The sequence below is a fragment of the Lycorma delicatula genome, chromosome 6, assembly GCF_047948215.1.
Source record: "Lycorma delicatula isolate Av1 chromosome 6, ASM4794821v1, whole genome shotgun sequence".
NCBI lineage: Eukaryota > Metazoa > Arthropoda > Insecta > Hemiptera > Fulgoridae > Lycorma > Lycorma delicatula.
Window position 1 is genome coordinate 2,316,951 of NC_134460.1, and position 20,791 is coordinate 2,337,741.

Below are 20,791 nucleotides of genomic sequence, written 5' to 3' on the forward strand. Positions count from 1 at the left end.
TTTTATTTTTTTTCACCTTTTTTCTTTCTTTATCTATTTAGCCTCTGGAACCACCATAAGGTATAATTTTCAGAGGATGATATGTATGAATATAAATGAAGTGTAGTCTTGTAGATTCTGAGTTTGACCGTTACTGAGATGTATAGTTAATTGAAACCCGACCATCAAAGAACACTGGTATTCATGATCTAGTATTCAAATCGTGTTTCCACCTCTTTTTTCCCTGATTAGCCTTTGGGAATCACCATCAGGTATTACTTCAGCGGATGAATGAGGATAATAGCATGAGTGTACGTTAAGTGTAGTCTTGTACAGTCTCAGGTCGACCATTTCTGAGATGTATGGTTCATTGAAAACCCATCCACCAAAGAACACCGGTATCCACGATTTAGTATTCAAATCCATATAAAAGTAACTGCCTTTTCTAGGATTACTGGGAGTTTCCATCTTTCTCTTTTCTTTTTTTTTGTTTAACCTTCAGTACCATCATTAGGTATTTGCTTCAGAGGATGAGATGAATGATTTATAGTATGTGTAAAAATGCCATGCCTGACTGGGATTCGAACCTGGGACCTCCGGATGAAAGGCCGAAACGCTACCCCTCATGACACAGAGGCTGGCAGCTGTCCACCTGCCGGAAGCTTACTGCACCTCTTCATAATATCAAATTTTTTAGCGAGAAGTTTTGGATTGTATTCTTTACTTGTTTCGTTGGACAATGTTTTATTAAATCTCTTGCCTTTGAGGTTTCTTCAAAAAGCTCTACTTCATACTCTTTGAAAAGTTAATTACCAATCTCAGTTTTCTGTTTTAACAGTTTTTTAACTTCTCTTTCCTCTCTTATTATAATTGTCCTTTAACTTTAATGAAATATTTCTGCCAGTGACACTTTTTTTTTTGATTTCATCTTTAACTGCTGAAATCCATCCGACTGAAGATTATAATCTTCAGTCGGATGCTACTATTTTATCTGTGCTTTGTAGAATAAATTTTATGTTTTTGTAAATGTCTTACCTAATGTTCTGAATATATATCAAAATGAACTCTTAAATTTAAAAAAAAAATTATACGTAACATTTTTATTTTAATTGAAACTTACCTGATTTAGATCAATTAATTGAGGAGATAATCCACCATGCATGCAGAAAATTGTACCCTCTATTAAAGCAGCTGTAAAACAAAGTAGAAAAATATTTTTTAATAGTTATTAAAATAATTATTAAGACAAGTCAAGTACTTTCTTTTATTTTAATATTTTTGTGAACAATGATTCTGTTATGCATTTTTTAACCGAATTATTATTTTTTTTTAATTCTTATTTTTTTGTCACCGTCTACTCATAATTTAATTACATATTATATAATGTGATTTACGGTAAATTATAGTCAAAGTAGACATTTTTTTTGTATTAATATATGACCTGAAAAAATTTTAAATCCAGAATTTGTAACAATAAGTTTTTAAAACCTGATAACACCTATCAATGAAGTATTATAAAGAAAATGTTAGTTTTGTTGTTGTTTCTATTAATATTACTCATTACAAAAAAAGAAACCTAAAATTACTGTTTGGAGTAAAGATCAGCATACTTTGTCTTTCTCTCAATTAATTTAATCAGTATTTAGTCTGATATTTTGGTTCAGTTTTATCGCGATGTAACTTAGTTGTTCAATGTTTGTGGATGCGATAACGGGAGTAAAATTTGAAGTGTATGTGTACTACGTAGAGCATATAATTTAAATATTTAATTAAACCTACATTATGAGGGATGATTGAAAATATAATGCGTACTGAAATGTATCGGGTGAACAAAATGTCACACAAATAACAGGTGTTGCCATTTTCGTTGTTTCATTTCCCTACTGCTAAAATTCTAAAACATTTTAACCGACGATCTCTTATTTCTTGTCATCACAACCGCGTAGAGGGGACATTACCGGTCACCTCCTCCATTCAGAGGCCTAAGATGCTTTATTGGAGGTTGTCTTTAGACCCTCTAACTGATTACATCTCACAGTCATCAGCCACACCTCGGTCGGAATGCCACCGATGTAAATGCCGCAAATGGACATCTTCATATCCAACCTAACAAGATTCCCTCAAACTAACTAACCGAGACCAAGGAAGCGCGGACCCCACGCCTTGTCAAAATTTGCCAACACCGTTCGTGATTGAGAACGCCTCAGAAAACGAACGAGTTATAAGTCAAATCAGTGATACACTCGTACCGATCAAAATTACGTTTAACGGAACATAGAAATTCACATCTACACCCATATAAGACGAAAAAATTAGGTCACCTAACAAGGGGAACCCAACCTCATTCCGGTCCGCACAGAAGCCGGGGACAAACTCCGGACCGCCACCCGGTCCAATCATGATGTCTCGTGTGGCATTACCGTCACGATCAGGACCGCGACCGGCGGAGGGAAGCCATTCCTCCGGTCTTACGGGTTAACATACCCCGGTGGCGCGGCCACCCCCACCAGCAGGAGCCCTAAATCGAATCACAAACGATACCGATATAACCGCGGCACGATGCCGATACCCCTACCTTCAACCGATCTAATGTCTAAGCCGAAACCCTAGCCACCTGGGACCCTACGACGATCGAGTACCGTGAAATGTACAACAGTAATTTGACGCTACAAACAAAGAAAAAAACTAGTTTTAGTTGCACGTATGGCCGTAGATTGATTTCCTATCTTTCAGTTTAACAGCGCCGCTAGCAAAGATTGCGACTCCTAAACAGAAAGCCTTCTGTGTTTTGCAGTTTGCTTAATGTGAATCTGTAGTTACAGTTTAACGTGCGTTCTGCAGAAAGTTTAATTGTGCTCCTTCAAGCGACAATAAGACTTGTTGATGTCATAATTAGTTTGAAACGATCGCGTGACTGTGTAAAGGGAAGAGTAGATGACAACCGAGGTGCCTGAAGAATATGTCTAATGCGTTAGGGAGTCTTGCTGAGTAGTTGTTAAAAATCTGTTAGGATTTTTAAGGACTACTCGCTACTTATTTTTAACGCCAAATGATGACAACGTGAAATGCTTTAAGGAAACGCTTACATATGCGTTCATACCGTTTACTGCTGTTACAGGTTTTGAAGCCTACGCTGTGCGAGCTTACAAAGCAATCGAAATGTTGCAGCACGAAGGTGACTTTCTTGATCGTATTGTATTTAGCGATTAGTCAAATTTCATCGTAGCAGAAAAGTTGACGCACATAATATCCGTATCTGGAGGTTACAAAATCCCCAAGAACTCTTTACAATGCTTAAGAGGGGACTCTGCAGAATTAAATTTTTTCTGTACGATATCACGACGGCAAGTTTATGAGCATTACGTTTTTACTGAAACAAGCGTAATAGTAGTTGCATATTTGATATGCTGAGTAAACGGTTTTATTTTTCAGCTGAAGATAGATTAGAGAATTTTATTTGGCGACAAGATGGTGCGCTTCCTCACCGGCATAATTCTGTACGGGTTGGATTGAATGAGGTTTCCCCGACCGTAATGTACCCTTAAGGTCACCGATCTGACCCCATATGATTTTTTTCTTTTAGGGTCTTATAAAGAATGTTGTGTATGCGCCTCGGCTATCTACTGATCTACTCGAATCGAGGCACAGGATTGAAGCGACTATCGCTTTTATTACTTTTGACATGCCGGTTCAAGTACAGGGGCGACTCTCCTACCGGTTAAATTTATAACGCTTGAGCAAAGGCGCTCGCATTGAACACTTGTAGGAAAAAAACTGTATGAATTATTTTATTTTATTTGTTATTCATTTCTGTAAGTCAAATTTTAGAGATATTAAATTAATTTAAAATTCCGGTATGTACACCCGTTATAAAAATTAATTTTTTTAATCCGTTGATGGTCGGCAGTCTGAATTGGAGATTTTATCGGTTAAGATGTGTTTAAGCTAAATTTAAGTTCTTTTCGAAATGATCGTTAACTATTAACCATCTAGTTTTAAATTTTACGTATAATTGTTTTTGAACAATTACGAGCGTAATCTTGTTTTCAAAATTATTTCATTAACCGTTTTGCACAGCTGTTTATTTTATAGAAACTAATAAGTTACGTTAGAAATGTTTCTGCTAGCTAATAATCGAGCGTAAAAACAGATAATAAAATATTATAACTCACAGTATTTCAGTTTCAAAACTGTCCAAAAAAAAAGTTTTATTCGTGTTGCTTTGAGCGACTCGATTTATTTTCCTCAAAACATTTCGAGAATCAACTTCTGTAGAAAAAATATCCATATAAATTAAGGTTGAAAATAATTTAATTTGATTCTTCCAAGTCGATTTATCGGAAAAACATTTTACACAAAAGTATGACGATTCTTTATTTTGTTATACATACAGTATTAGACGAGTAGTAGGAATCACCTCTATGTAGAGTGTGTATATATATATATATATATATTTTAAAAGGTTAAATTTTGTCTCGAATTTTAGTATCCATTTATTTTACTATCGCGCATTTAAGTTTTAATATCGGTTGCGATTAATAATTTTTCTCTTTCCCAAAACTTTCTTATTCTTATCGGTATGCTGTAATACGAGGATCAAATTATACGAGGCCTTTTTTCTCTGACCTCTGACCTCGAACGGTCTGCGGTATCCGATCGCATTAAAATATGATAATACGTATTTATTTTTATACAAATATTATATTTTGTTATAACCGCATGACATGCATCGTTCCAGCAGTAAAAAGGAAGAACATTCTAGCGTTAAAACCCACATCGTCTAGACATGCGACGGAATTCTAGTAGCGAGTCCTTTTTAAAAGTATTACCGTCTTCAACATTTATGTAATTTATTATTCGACAAAGCTATTCCCTTTCTACCGCTTAAAATGTTATTGACGAATATAAAAACGTATTTATATTATTACATAATTAAATTTAATAAAGTGAAATTTTATAAAATTTGAGATAGGTCAAAACAGTTTCAGCGGACAAAAAAATTATACGTACAAACAAATTTTATAATTTTATAAAATCGATATAAATTGAAAACAAATAAAATAGTACTACCGTGTTTAATTAAATAGTTCTTTAAAAAAAAAAACTTCAAAGATTTCAATTTTAATTAATTAAAAATTTTAACGATTTTAAAAAAATTAATTTTAAATTAATTAAAAGATGAAATAATAGAATTGAACGTTTTATCGTTCTTGATTCCACGAAGAAAACGAAACGGTTTAACTAATCTTTGCCGTGTTGATACTCTGCTTAGAAATTAAACATGGGATTGAGGTACGTCTCGGAAAACTGTGTACTTGTGAAACATATTTGTTTGCTTATTAATTATTAAAATTTTGTGTATTTTATTACAGTCTTATTCCTTTATCCGGAGGTTCCGTCTACGAATTATAATCAGGCGTAGGATTTTCCAAGCGATGGAAATTCCCGTACTATATTCTCCCGCTTATAATTTACCAAAGTACACGCCAAAATACTGTTTATATATTTACTTCCCGTTTTTTTTTTATTGCGTTTAAGATGTATTAAAAAAATGTAATAATTTAATAGCGACAGATATCTAAAGGTAATTTTTGCAACAGATAATTCAGAGAAAGCTATTTTGGTTTGTAGGTTAGTAGAATTTGTATGAAAAATGTATTTTATCTATGTCGCAGTTCTCAACGAACGATTTTAAAACGGATGAAGAGATCGGAGGGCAGTAAATAAAACCGGAATATACTACAGAGATTTTGTAGCAATACGTAAGGTTAGCGCTGCAGAAGGCATTGATGTTTGTATTTCTACGTGAAAAATAACGATGAGTACCTAAAAACAGTAACGAAATTATTTATTTTATCTAAAATCTAGTTATTTAAAGGCTAAGACCAAGAAGAGCTAATTTACTTAAATAAATGTTTTATAATAAGAAATACGAAATTATGTTCTTTTTATAATACGCTGAAAGAAGACATTTTGCATTTTCTGCCCGAGTGCCCTCTTTTTAAAGAGATACGTTTGATTTGATTTATCTAATTAAAAGATGATAGATCTTATCTACGAAGCGGTGCTATCGTTCGTTAGCAATTTTCTTACAGATAGGCTATTCTTATATCAAACAATTTTGTAGTCGTTTTACGATCGGTTTTTATTACGACAACGAACGTTCGGTAGTAAAAATTTCGTATACTGTAGAAGTAGAGAACAAATGAAAAAAGAAACTGCGTGCTGTTGCAGACAAGTTACGTATTATTACTTAACCAAGGGCATCGGTTTGCTCGGCATTTCTCCCGCCACCACGCCATTCGGTCGCCCTAAAGCATAAGACCGAATGTCTGTGCCAGAAACGGCTAGTGAACCGCGAAACAACTTAACGACCAGTGTCCTAACTACCTCCTAGAGCTAACCTAAAAGCGCGAGCGGAATAAGCGTGGTACCACCAGCCGATTGTCAAACTGGTAGGCGCACTCCGTCAGCTACTAAAACATATATGACTATCTATAATTAATTTATCTCGTCAAAGACAGCAATTCGCTGTCACGCCTACGCCGCTGAATGCCAGCATGTACCTAGCCCCCGTTAAAGCGCTTGAAGCCTTAATCGGCTGACAGCCAGTCATATCTCTCGGTTAGCTTCCTACAGCAGCGCGGTAGGAGTTTTTTCCCTTAGGTAAACTACTGACGTCGGTTGAACAAAGCAACCGCATCAAGGAACTCCCACACGGTCCGAAAATGCGACTCTCGCCACATCCACTCGTCGCTTGTGAGCGGCCAATCTTCCCTTTGACCTCTAAGTTCCAGGGTGGCCTGAGTTCTGGCCCCCCAAGAGCTGGGCAGTCGATCATCGTGCGTTCGTTCGACCGAACCTCTCCGCAGACGCACAGCTTATCAGCTACCAGGCGGAACCGTAACAAATATCGGTTTAAATTTACACGGTCGGAGAGCACTCGGGCTCCTGTCGCTCTTAAAACGAAGGAGAGGCGTACCGTCCCGTATAAACTTATACAAGGATCTACCCGTAGTCGTGGCGTGCCATTCTTGCTGCCGTGCTTCCATCGCGAGGCTGTAAAGCCTCCTCCGCAGACGGGAGATGGTCAACCGTTCGAAATTTAGAACCGGTGCAATGAGATCACCGTTCCGCTCCGGTACAGGCCCGGTTCGAAACCGCATCCCAAATACCACGGCCTCCCTGCCACTTTGCTATTTCCACATGGCCGCCCGAACTTTCACCGCTAAATCGATCGGTAAAGACTTTCCCGATACGGTGGTAGCCTCGTAAGCGATTGTTTTAAAAACATCAAAGCATTCAATTCAGGATCTGCGCTGGGCACTCCTTAAATTTTGAATAAGTGCTCGATTCCTTTCCAACCTACGCGCACATACGGACGCCGCGTAAGAGGTTATACTTTCGAATACAGCTTGGTATACCGTGTACAAATGACGGCTCGACAGCCCGTAGTCCTTTCGAGCAATCCTCCTAAGCTTGTGCATCACTGAGACGGCGTCCGCCGCTACTTGCCTAATGCGGTTGCTAAACGGCAACTTCTCATCAAACAAAACACCTGAACTCGATCTCGAACTCGACTGATTACACAGCCTTTATACTTAATACGGGGGTTACGACTGTATGATAATTTGTCAGCACCCTTGAGGAACATAAACTTCTTGTTTGGCACAGAAATCCTTCAATTTTGAATGTCCATCATATGCGTCCGATGAATTAAATATCGGTAGGAATGAATTTAAAGCCAGTCTTAATTGGGTACACGGATTTCTTTTCCGACATAGTTTTTCTATTCGAAGAACGACTTAAGCACAGCGACTACCGGAAGCATACGGCGATCAATCGACAAAATTTAAAGATATTTAAAGAATTATCGAAAAAGGAACAATTATTCCCCAGATCGAATCGGGAAAGCGGACCAGACACCAGCGCCCTCAACAACAATCGAAGGTGTAGGTGCAAAATGTGTTCGGCTACTAACTGTCGGTTACGAAAATCAATGTCGCGCAGCGATGCTGACAGTGCTTTCTGTCGGGAAAAATTACCTCCGTATATAATTTTTAAAAGAAAAAATCTTCCGAAAGGTGAAAACCCTTCATCCAATGTTTCGTACGTGCACAAGAAAATAGATGGACGAGTAATGAATCGGTACCGAACCGGATAAAATGCATCTTGAAGTGTCTACCGGGCGCTTTATTATGAAAATCTTCGTACTTGTAACAGACAGTTTTAGGGGGTCATACGATTGATGATGTAAAGCGAAACCAGATCGCTGGAAAGTGCGATCAGGATATTATTTCTGGTAGAATGACATCTACCGTTCAACTTTACCTACGTAATCCGACCGTTTAAAATCAAATCCCGTAAACATTACGCAAACGGGACGGCTAACACTACACGACACTACATCATCTGTTAAAGAAACCGTGTTCGATACTGATTTGCGAGTGGATTATTGTGGATTACTACATGATTTCATTAAATTCTTTTTCAAGAAATATTGTACTTCGAACGCATTCCATCGAAGAGGGAACGATTACTTGCGGTTAAGTGATTACGAAGATAATTGCAATTCTTCGGCTGACTGTAATTAAGGTAAATAAATACTTACTGTAGTTTTTGTTATGTTATATATTGATTTACTGACATTTGAAAATAACAAATACTGTTGTACGTTCAAACAGGGATTTTATTAATAAAATGTAAAAATTAACAATATTTGTTTTGCTTTTATAAATTTTTCCAAACCCAGTGCGCGTTGTACATGGGTCTATATATGGTAATCCATTATGCTATTTTGATGCGACTGCTTTGAATTGTTTGGTTAGCTGGCATTTCTCCCGCCACTACCCCATTCGGTCGCCCTAGAGCATAGACCAAATGTTCCGTGCCAAAAAACGGCTACTGTGCCTCGAAACAGATTTGCGACCTCGTTATCCTAATGCTCCTAATGAGCTCCTATCTTGCGTGAGCGGTTAAGTTGGGTGCCGTACAGCACCCGCTTTATGTGTCCCTACCGCTCATTTGTCACATTAAAACTAGATCGGGGAGGCGCACCCCTTGTTACAAATTAAAACTATAAGAGTTATAAGTTAAAAGACGGCAATTTAAGCCGCCACGCCTCGGTCGCTGTTTGCCAGCTAGTGCCTGTCCACCGTTTAAAGCGCTTGGAGCTTATTACTGGCTGATGGCAGCCGTTAATTCAAGGAAGACTTCCCACCGACACGCCACAGGAATCAATAAATCCCGTTTAATTAAACAAACTAACGATGACGGTTGAACATCGCAACCTCATCGAGGAACTCCCACACGGTCCGACAATGCGGCTCACGCCACATTGATTCGCCGTTTATGAGCGGCCAGTTTTCCCCCTGACCTCTAAGTTCCAGGGTGGCCCGGTCTCTGGCCCCCCCCCAAGAGCAGGGGGCGGTCGAACATTAGGTGTTCGTTCGACTGGACCTCCCCGCAGACACACAACTCATCAGCCGCTAGGCGAAACCTGAACAGATATTGCATCAAATTCACATGGTTGGTGAGCAGTTGGGGACTCGCCGCCCTTAAAAATGAACTCGAGGCATACCATCCCCCCAGATCCTGTATAAATCTATACAGAGATCTTCCCTTAGTCGTGGTGTGCCATTCACGCTGCCACGCCTCCATCGCGAGGCTCCAAAGCCTCTTCCGCAGGCGGAAAATGGGCAACGGTTCGAAATTTAGACCCGGTGCATTGTGATAGCCGTTCCGTTCCGGTTTTAGCCCGGCCCGAAACCGCATCCCAAATACCTCGGTTTCCCGACCTCTTCGCGACTTCCACATGGCTGCTCGAACTTTCACCGCTAAATCGATCGGGAGAGCCTTTCCCGATACGGTAGTAGCCTCGTAGGAGGTTGTTTTAAATACACCAGTGCATACAATTAAGGCTCTGCGATGGGCACTCCTTCAATTTAGAAGCAGTGCTCTAAATGACTCGATGCTCAAAGACTGCTTTGAATAGGAAAAAAAATTTTTCCTATAGATGAACTTATTTGAATATTTATATTTTTACAGTTGCAGATAACTTACCTGAAAGTGTGTTCGCAACTGAATCTTGAAAATCGATGTCTTTTTTCACGAAATAATAATAATACTAGGTCTATAGCTATATTTTTTCCTGTTTTAAGTTTCCATTAATTTCTATATTCGTGTAATAATAAAAAGGTTTTAGATTAATTTTTTTGTTCGTTTAGGCCATCTTTGGAACCACGTTGACGTAATTTGACTTTTTTCTTCCGACCGAAACGTCTTCATTAACTCTGATTGTTTTATTCTTCTTTCTTTGCTCCTCTTGATATTTCTTTTAGATTTTATTTTTTCTTGAAAATTAAAACTCTGTATTTATCTTCGGTTCCTCGAGGTCTTTTTAGACCTCAATTTGTTTTTGTCTTTTTTTCATTAATAAAATTAAAAACGTGTTTGATAGACTGACGAAGATTACGGATGCCCGTAAAATTTGATCCTTTACTCATTATTGTTTGAATATTTTTTATTTCTCGATATAATTTTCGAATTTTCTTATCCGTCTTTATTTTTAGGACCGTAGATGTTCCTTTTCTCAACTCTGCTTAGAGAGTATAGTGTTTCTGAAAGGATTACGGTTTTATATCGTCTTAATTTGGCTTTCTTTGATATCGATTTTTTTACCGTACAGATTTCAAACTAAACGATACGCTATTTGAATTTTCTGTACCCTAGCTTTCATTCCTTCGTTTTTTAGTCCTATTGGGTGTTATTACTTCTCCCAAATATTTGAATCCGGAATCCAGATACCCTTCTGTTTGTTTTATTTTCTGATACATTAATTTCTTTAATTTTAGTTTGAATGTTGGACAGCCCTATTCTGAATTTTTTCATATGAAATTTGGAAACCGATTTTGACATTTTATTTTATCTATTAATTTTTTTCTAGTTTACGACTACGTATTTTTAATTTGTACCGGAAATATCTGATCGCAAAGAAAAAACCATTATAAAAGTTAAAATTGTTTTCTCTACACTTGACATTTACATTATTTAATAAAATGTCAAAGTCATCTTCACCCTTCCCTTCTTGTTCTAAAATAAGTTTGTTATTTGTTTAACGGTGTACAAAACATGAGCTTCAATCACATTCAATGCACATAAAAATAAAAAGTATAAACGTTATTACGTACAATTTTTTTGTTGCTGTTGCCGAAATATCCTTATGAAAAATAAAAATTACATCAAAACGAGACTTGTTTTTGCTATTAGGATTTTTTCGTATTTTAATATTTCAACAAAAATCCTTTTTTTTCTTGTAGTATAAATTATCATTTATGTAAATATTAACTACAAGATAAATTTTCCCCGTCTTTTTTTTGACATTTATACAAGAACTTTAATTAATTACGATAGAACTTACCGTGAAAAGTTACGTCTACTTACAAACAACTTGAAGAAATAAAATTTTGCATGCCTCTTGATATCTTATGAGTAGTTTACCCGAATTTGGTAAATAGAATACCAAAGGAATATATTTTTTTGTACTTGTTAATACCCCTAATGTTATCTCTTATAGAACGTCATTTATTAACGATTCAAACTATTACAAAAGAAAATGACGATATAAAATACGATCCGCCATTCTGTTTAAGCTTTACTACTCGTTCGACGGTGAAATTATTTTGATAAATTTAACCTCCGACCTTTCTTAAATTTAAATAAAAACGACGATAAAAGAATCTTCAGATCGGCTTCTGATCTCTATATTCTTAGGGGTACAGCAGCGCAAAAGTTACTACGTACAAGCATTCTGATTTATACTCGTATTAGTACATAAAGATAAACCGAAGACTTCCTGGAAACGGTTCAAGCATCGGATCTTAATAATTACTTGAAAGAAGAATCCAAGGTAAAAATTCCGAAAGTTTTTCGTGAAATTTCTTTCAAATTTTTATTTCTTTTAATTACCGTTAACAAAAATCTTTTACTAAAATTCATCCCCGGTGAGCAGATCACGAAAAAATCCCTGCAAGATAGGAAGAAACACCCGTTTTTAAAATTTCAAAAAAGCCGGCGACAGAGTTGTTTATGATGCACGGCTTACACATACGTACGCACACAATTTAATTTAAAATATTATCGTTTTAATTAAATATAACACTTTTCGTTTATTTAATTCAACAAATTTTCAAAAGTTTTATCGCATCACTATTTTTGATTTTGATGATATTTGGTATACGGTAACTACCCACCTTGTAGTAGCAAAAAATATTTTTCTATATTTCAAAAAAAATTTTTCTCGAGTAATAGACTATTTTCTAACTTGACAACAGGTAAAAACAGCCATTTTTGTCACTTTTTCCATAAGCTGTAGCGTTCTTATTTTACATCTAACAAGGGGGTCAAAAAGAGATTTTTGGAAACAGTAAAGGTGGAACTTCATCTTATCGTACTCAAAATTAATTTTGTTACAAAACTAAATTTTGTAATGTTTACTGAAGTTACGTTTACAAATGATTTTGGGCCCAAAATAAATAACGAAGGGCTTAGGGTAACAGGCCTGTTTTTTATCTTTTAACTCTTGGTAGTACTATTAGTACTTATAAAAAAAGATTGGACCGTTACAGAGTGTCTTTCATTAAAAAAAGTGGCCGCCAAATCGTGAGATTTTGAAAATGTTACATTTTTGGGGCCCGTAAACCACATGTGGCACAGGTAGAAAAAGTCTGAAATTTTTACAGCAGCAAGTAGTTTTTATGTCTTTTAAAACCGTATAAAATTTATTTTGTTACTCAAAGGGGTTGACGAGTAAAGGAGCCATCAAAACCGCTAAAAACACCGTTCCTTCTAACCGTGAACGATGTAGCTAAAACATTCACAGCGTGTATTTTTTCAGATAATAATGTATATTCTGCATAGTTTGTTACTTAAAGTACGAATCGTACACAAAAACTCACGTTTAAACACGAAAGTGAATAGACATGCACGGACATGAATGTTTGCGTTATCCTGAATGTAAACATTGTAAAAGGCTCGGTTACCGTTTTGATTTCAATGTGATGCGTTGTATCGTTAATACTGCGGTTAGGTAATGTTCACTTGTTTATAAAGTAATTTTATTAGCAGTGAACTTATCTTTTATGCGATATCTTTTATTTTTAATTTTATTAATTAGAAAAATTTTTATTTTAGCCGTAGAGAAACTGGGATAAGATAAAATGAGGTGCAATTAATAGTTTTATAATTTATCCTAACTGTATTATTATTGTAAGAATCCTTTTTTTAGAAACGGATTATGAAGCGTTGAATCGGCATTCACGTTGAAACAGTACGTCCCAAATTGGATTTCAATAAATCTTCAGTATTGCACGATATTTTAGAGTTTACCGAACGGCAAATAACATTGATATCTTTAAGAAGTGGATGTTCTGAAACAAAAAATATCTGTACTTTTCATAAAACCGAATATTTAGATAAATATTTTCATATTAATGGGAAAAGTTGCTTTGACTCATTTAGTCGTCATACTAAACCGGTTAAGAAATCTCTTCGAGAAATACCTTGGGCGCTTTTAACAAGCAAGCCAAATTAAAATTAATTCCAGGCAGAACACTGTGTACAATATGCTTAAACAAAATACAAAAGATGTTACAGAAAGCGAATCGGAACGTCAAGATATATTTGTGTTATTGTCGAGTCGGTGAATAATGCTTGTTCAACACTTGATAATTCCCCCGTTAAAGTTCAAAAATTATCCAGAAGCGCAAAGGAACCGATTTAAAAAAATAAAGTTATAAAATAGTCGAGTCGGTTACCGGTAAATTAAACGACTCCTTTGATCTAAATATTTTTACAGAAGAAACCAGTTTAGTACAAAAAAATTATACCGATTTAGATAAGGAATAGGAGAATCGATCGTTAAAATAATGGATAAAATGAAAACGGTTACATCAACCCGGGAAAAAATTAATATTTTAAGTTACCAAGTTAATATTAGCAAACAGCTAGAGCATTCAAAATGAGTAGTATTAGTCAGAATTTAGCCCGTCAATCCAAACAGTTAGTTAAAATAATTGGAATTTTGCCACAAATCGGTAAAAAGAAACCTAGTCCCATAATTAATGAAAATGTTATTAAATGTGTCCAAGATTTTTACCAGCATGATGAGTACAGCCGAATGATGCCAGTCAAGAAGGATTGTGTCTCTGTAAGACAAGCTGACGGGAAGAAAATTAATCTTCAAAAAAGGCTTGTCTTATATAACTTAAAAGAATTGTACATAATCTTCAAAGAAAAACGTAATTTAAAAATTTGTTTTTTTTTTCAAAATTTGCTGTTTTAAGACCTAAATTTTGTGTTCTGGTTTGCGGGTCAGGTACTCACTCTGTGAGGTGTCCCCACTAAAATGTAAAACTCATGTTATCTGCTCTAAAAATGAAATTTGATTATAAAATTCTCCTTTCAACCGTGGTATGTGATATAGACAATAAAACCTGCATGCTCTAATAGAGTGAAAAATGTCCAGGCACTAATGAACTGCTCAGATTACTGCAAGAGAGGTGGGATGATTTTGATTCTAAAACTATCTTCAAACAGTGGGTTTCTGTTGATCACTGTGAACTAACTATTCAAATTCTTCCATTTCAAGAGTATTTAGATAAACTTACTGAAAATTTAAATAATCTAAAAATGCAATTTTTTTTTGCAAAGAAACAAGCTGCTAATTTTCTCAACATTAAAAAGGAAAACTTATTGTTGGGTGAATATATGTAATGGGAGACTTCTCTCAAAATTTTTCTGCCATATCACTGGTCAAAAACGTACGCCACAGTGATCATTTCTCATATATTTTAAAAAAGAAGGAAAATCACAAAGCCGAAGCTACTGTGTGATACTACATCGTTCTTCTGCTTCCAAAAGTAACTTATAAAGTAAAAACACTGCTGCCAAAAGTTATTTGGGTTACCTCTCCGTTCGGGTACTCCCATTCATACCCGACCCACGGCGGTGTTTCAGATGACAAAGGTACGGTCACACTACAACATCTTGCTCGAGGACGGAGATCTGTGCTCGATGTGCTAACGAAGGTCACAATGTCACTAACTGCGAGGAAAGATGAAAAATGTGCCGACTGCAGTGGTTCACATACAGCCCGCTCCCGCGATTGCCCAACCTTTAAGGAAGAAAAGGCAATTATCAAGATCTGTACTGGGCAGAAACTGTCTTTCCCGGCTGCACGAAGGGGGTATAGAGATATAGTTAACTCACGGAACCTCGTAAAACCAGATTTGTCTTTCGCCACCGCTGTGTGGTCCATACGAAAGTTCCTGCTCCTAAAGTACTACCGGTACTGGCAGAGACTATCACAGCTGACAGTAAGCCGACTAACAAGCTCCCCGCAAACGGAACCCGCATAACTACCCCCTCTGGGATGTCAAAAGCGATATCCCATTCTAATAAGTCTCCTCCACCATCACCCCATATACTGGAGGATATGTTTAAAGAACCTCCCGACCCAAAGGCGTCGGAGTTATCTAAATTAAAGAACACAAAATAGAAAAACAGAATCACATACAACAAAATTTTATACGGTTTCCTTAGTATATTTAATTTTTTTTGTTCTCATTTTTTTAATTTGTTTTTATTTTTTCCTTATGAACATTATTCGGTGGAATGTTAGAGGTCTTCGATCCCGCATTGAAGATATTGGAGTACGGAGTACTGGCACACGTACACGATCCGATAATCATGTGTTTCCAGGAAACTCATCTTCTACAACATGACCCAAAAGCACTCAGAGGATACTTCTGTGAGAGATACGACTGAGAGATACCGTCTACTGAGACGGTAGAGAGAGTGGTGGAGTGGCTATTTTCATGAAGGATGAGGTATCGGCCACAAGGATTCGACTGACCACTCTCGTTCTTGCTGTTGCGGTAAAGATCTCTATCCCCTTCAAGTTACATATCTGCAATCTATCTCTCACCAAACACCGAGTTCAGTACTCTAGATATCTGAAATCTCCTCACACAAATACCATCTCCATCGTTAATAGTAGGAGACTTCAATGCCCACCATATTTCCTGGGGCTCGACCTTCTGCTCCGCTCGAGGAAATATAGTACACAGTGTGAGACAAGACTTAGACCTTTGTTTGCTGAATAATGGATTTCACACATTCATGTCTTTATCATCTGGTACTGTGTCTAACATCGATCTCTCCATATGCTCACCGAGTTTACTCCCTCATCTTAATCGGTCTGTTTGTGATGACTTTCAGGGTAGCGACCACAAACCAATTGTTATTGGTTTCGGTGTGGGCCACGAGATTTAGAGAAGGCCACGGAGGTGGATTGTTGTGGGATGTGAGGTGGGATGGATATCATAAAGCCTTCCAATCACAGTATGATGACGGTGAGAATATCCTTGAGCAATGTTCCTCTTTTACGTCCGTGATACTTGAAACTGCCAGCAGATATATCCCACAAACATCGGGTAATCCTAAACGTCCTTCCGTTCCATGGTGGAATGATGATTGCAAATGTGCTATTAAGTATCGACGGCGGGCACTACGTAAATTCAATAATAGACCTACAACTGAACATCTAAATTTGTACCGCAGGGCTAGAGCGGTATGCCGTCGGGTCTTCTTGAACGCTAAGAGGAATTCATGGATGAAATATGTGAACACCATCTCACGTACTATTCCCACGACTACTGTGTGGAAAAAAATCCATGCAATTTTCAGATCGCCTAGGCAATCTATTCTCGGTCTCATTGATGTAGGAGAACTGCTTTCATCATCTTCGGCTGTAGCAAATACTTTAGCAAAATCTTTCCGCTCGGTGTCTGTCACTTCATCATATAATAACGACTTTCAGAAGTACAAAGTACAGATAGAAATATTGTCGTTAAACATTGGTGATTCGGTTGGTGAATTGAACACTCCATTCGTATTTAAAGAATTGTTGCACGCACTTAAGAATTCACGTGACACTTTCCCTGGATCAGACAACGTTCGCCTTTGTATGCTTTCACACCTTCCTACTAACTCAACACTACATCTTTTGAATATTTACAACGGTTTATTCCCCTAACAAGTCTTTCCGCCCAGCTGGTCAGAAGCATTTATTATACCAGTACTAAAGCCAGGTAAAGACAAAATCGATCCCTCTAGCTACCGCCCTATTTCTTTAACAAGCGTGTTGTGTAAAATAATGGAGAGAATGGTAAACCGCAGGCTTACGTGGTACTTGGAGAAACATGGCTTTCTTTCTTCGGAACAGTGTGGTTTCCGACAATTGACCATTTAGTGTCAATGGAAACAGCCATATAAAATGCTTTCCTGAACCGCCAACACCTAGTTGCTATCTTCTTCGATATAAAAAAGGCGTACGACACAGCCTGGCGACGCTGTATTCTTAACACCCTCAAGAGATGGGGAATCAAGGGAAATATGCTTGCTTTTATCCGGGGATTCTTAAATCACCAAACGTTTCGTGTTCGTGTAGACGATTCACTTTCAGACAGTGTAACCTCGGAAAATGGAGTACCTCAAGGTAGTGTATTAAGTGCCACCTTGTTTTCTATAGCTATAAACAGCATTACCAATTGTGTACAGGCTCCTGTCTCATGTTCTCTATTCGTTGACGAATTTGTTATTTACAATGCAAGCCGTTCAACGCCCACTACAGAGAGACTGCTACAGAACACTATATTTCACCTTGAGGCTTAGTCCAGAATTACTGGTTTCACATTTTCATCCGACAAAACGAAATTTATAATCTTTCTCGGCTACGAAACCCTTCTATTCCGCAGGTTTTTCTGAACAGAGAACTTATTGCTATATCTCCTTACATCAAGTCTCTAGATTTACTTTTTGATAGCCGTCTTACTTGGGTCAAACATACAAAGGAATTAAGGACAACATGTTCCAAACTTTTAGATATGATGCGGGTCCTTAGTAACACCGATCGGGGAGCCGATCGGTCATGTATGTTACGATTTTACTATTCCCTTGTTCGTTCCCGTTTAGATTACGGTTGTGTCGCCTACTCTTCAGCTCGTCAAACCGTGCTTAAAATGCTGGACGGTGTACATCATGTTTTTCTTCGGCTTGCCACAGGTGCGTTTAGATCAAGCCCTATCGCAAGCTTACTTGTAGACTGTGGCGAGCCATCACTTTGGGATAGACGAGACCAGCTTTTGTTACTTATTTTGCCCGTCTCAAAGGACAGCCAAATCACCCGGTTCTTAGGAATCGTAATTTAAGGAAGTATGAGGACCGTCCACGCTGTACTGCGCCTGTGGGTGTCCATACCCGACGTCTGCTGCAGCATATAAATGTTGACACTCTCTCGTTCATGTCCATGCTCATATCCTCCGTGGAGAATAAACCTTGTAAATTTTACATTTTACCTTACAACATACGATAAACAATCAACACCACCTACTGTTTTCCGGCAAATGTTTCAGTATATTCTCACCAAGACGAACCCAGACGCGGTGATATACACTCATGGATCGAAACAAGATGATACCGTTGGTTGTGCTTTTGTTGTCAATGAAAGAACTTATATGTTTGGCCTACTCGGTGTTACGAGTGTGTTCACCGCTGAACTACTCGCTATAAATAAGGCTCTAAATATCGTAACCCTAAAATATAGAAACATTCTTATTTGCAGTGACTCGTGTAGTTCTCTCCAGGCGTTAGAAAACTTTTATTCCAAACATCCTGTCGTCATCGAAATTTACAATGCGATCGCTGAGTTAGGTAATCGCAACACAGAAGTATATTTTTGCCGGGTCCCTAGCCACGTAGGGATTCCAGGTAACGAACAAGCAGATTATGCTGCCAAAGAAGCGTGTATTCAACCTCCCTTCACCACCCGAGTGAAAATTAAGTTAAAAAATTCAGTGTTGTCATGAGGCTCCTCTTGCAGAAAACCTCGTCGTGAGGAAGTGGTCCTCTGCCGGTTACGGATAGGACATACGAGGATCACACACGAGTACCTAATGTCGGCAGGAATCGCACCCCTATGCACACGATGCAAGTGCCGCATGACTGTGCACCAAATTCTCGTGGACTCCGTATGTTATGCGGCGTTGCGTTGTAAGTTTAATCTACCTAGAAACATTCGTGATATCTTGTACAATAATATCGACATTTTGGACCGGATGTTTCTATTTTTGCATAGTACCAGGTTACTGAAAAAATTTAATATTATCATTTATATTTTTATGCTAAATGAGTTTTTGATAATTTTTAACCTTTACTTTAAATTTTGATTTTTTTGGTTCTATGTCTTTAATTTTATTATCCGAGAAGGGAGCCTTTTGCACAACCTATCGGAATTAGGTAAGTTTTATATAGTTTCTTTCTTTTATTATTTTAATTTTTATATTTAAAGACTTCGTCTGCGATATTAGTTTTGAGTTTTATTTCACCTTTTTGACTTTTTTTAAATAAATTTTTATTATATGATTAATATTAATTTTACACCTTATAAGTTTTATTATTGTGGAGTTATTTTACCGTTTTACTACTAAAAATTCCGGGCGATGGTAACGCTCAAGCGTTTTTAGCCAAATATGAATGAGGACTTTTTCAATAACATGACAAGTTCTGTTTTTCAATAACATACCCCATGGCAACACTGAATCTTTAAACCGTCGGAGTTTATTATCTACGGTAGTCGCCCAGTCACTTTGCCACCTTGCTCTCAGTAATTGTTTTACACGATAAATAAAATCGACTGACAAGTTTTTTCAATAAAAAAATGGCAGGGGCACTAAGTTATGTTAATTTTATTATCAAAAAGTGCAAAATTTATTCATAACTTCCATTAACAGGAGTAAAATTAGTTAAAAGTGAATCGAACAACTTGTTAATGTATTTGAATTAACATTATTAATGTTAAACAAACCGCTAAAAACGGTGTTTTTAGCGGTTTTGTTGGCTTAATTACTCGTCAACCCCTTTATGTAACAAAATAAATTTTATACGGTTTTAAAAGACATAAAACGTTTTTACTGCTGTAAATATTTCAAAATTTTGTCACCTGTCCCACATGTGGGTTTTCGGCCCCAAAAATGAGATTTTTCCAAAATCATACGATTTGGCTGCCATTTTTTTTAATGAAGGACACTCGGTAACAGTCCAATTTTTTTATAAGTACTACTAATAAGACTTAAAAGGTAAAAAAACAGGCTTGTTACCCTAAGCCCTTCATTATTTATCTTTGCCACAATTTGAAAAAAAACAACGATTTGTAAACGTAACTTCAGTAAACATTACAAGATTTGGTTATGTAACAAAATTAATTTTGAGTACACTGAGATGAACTTCCATCTTTACTCTTTCCAAAAAGTTTTTTTTTTTGATCCTCTGTACGATGTAAAATAAGAATGCTACAGCTGATAGAAAAAGTGACGAAAATGGCTGTTTTTACTTGTTGGCGAGTTAGAAAATAGCCTATTTCTCAAGAAAGGGTTTTTAAAATATAAAAAAAATATTTTTTGGCCACTAGCGGGTAGTTATCATATACCAAATATCATCAAAATCAAAAATAGTGATGCACTAATCATTTGTTGAATTAAAATGGAATATCCCTAAATCGGGCCCGCATACCGTTTTTAATTTGCGCGGGTGTGGCAATACTAGCGGCGACGGTTTGCACTAACTAAACTAATGTGATTTCACAACTTAAATACAACTAATTGTACGGTCGGCAAACTGGTGTAGCCGCGAGGCTTAACGCACCAGGTACCGAGTCGACCGAGCGATCGAGTTCGACCCGGCCAGACCGAGTTAA

The 20,791-nt window shown here is 37.0% G+C and overlaps 1 protein-coding gene across 1 annotated transcript in view; it reads right to left on the minus strand.

Moving 5' to 3' along the window:
- Positions 1-20,791, minus strand: part of LOC142327123 (serine/threonine-protein phosphatase alpha-3 isoform-like) — a 233,024-nt gene that overhangs the window by 17,580 nt on the left and 194,653 nt on the right. Inside the window, exon 5 of the mRNA XM_075370002.1 lies at positions 1,100-1,170. Coding sequence (XP_075226117.1) covers positions 1,100-1,170 — 71 coding nt within the window. The remainder of the gene's footprint in view (positions 1-1,099; positions 1,171-20,791) is intronic.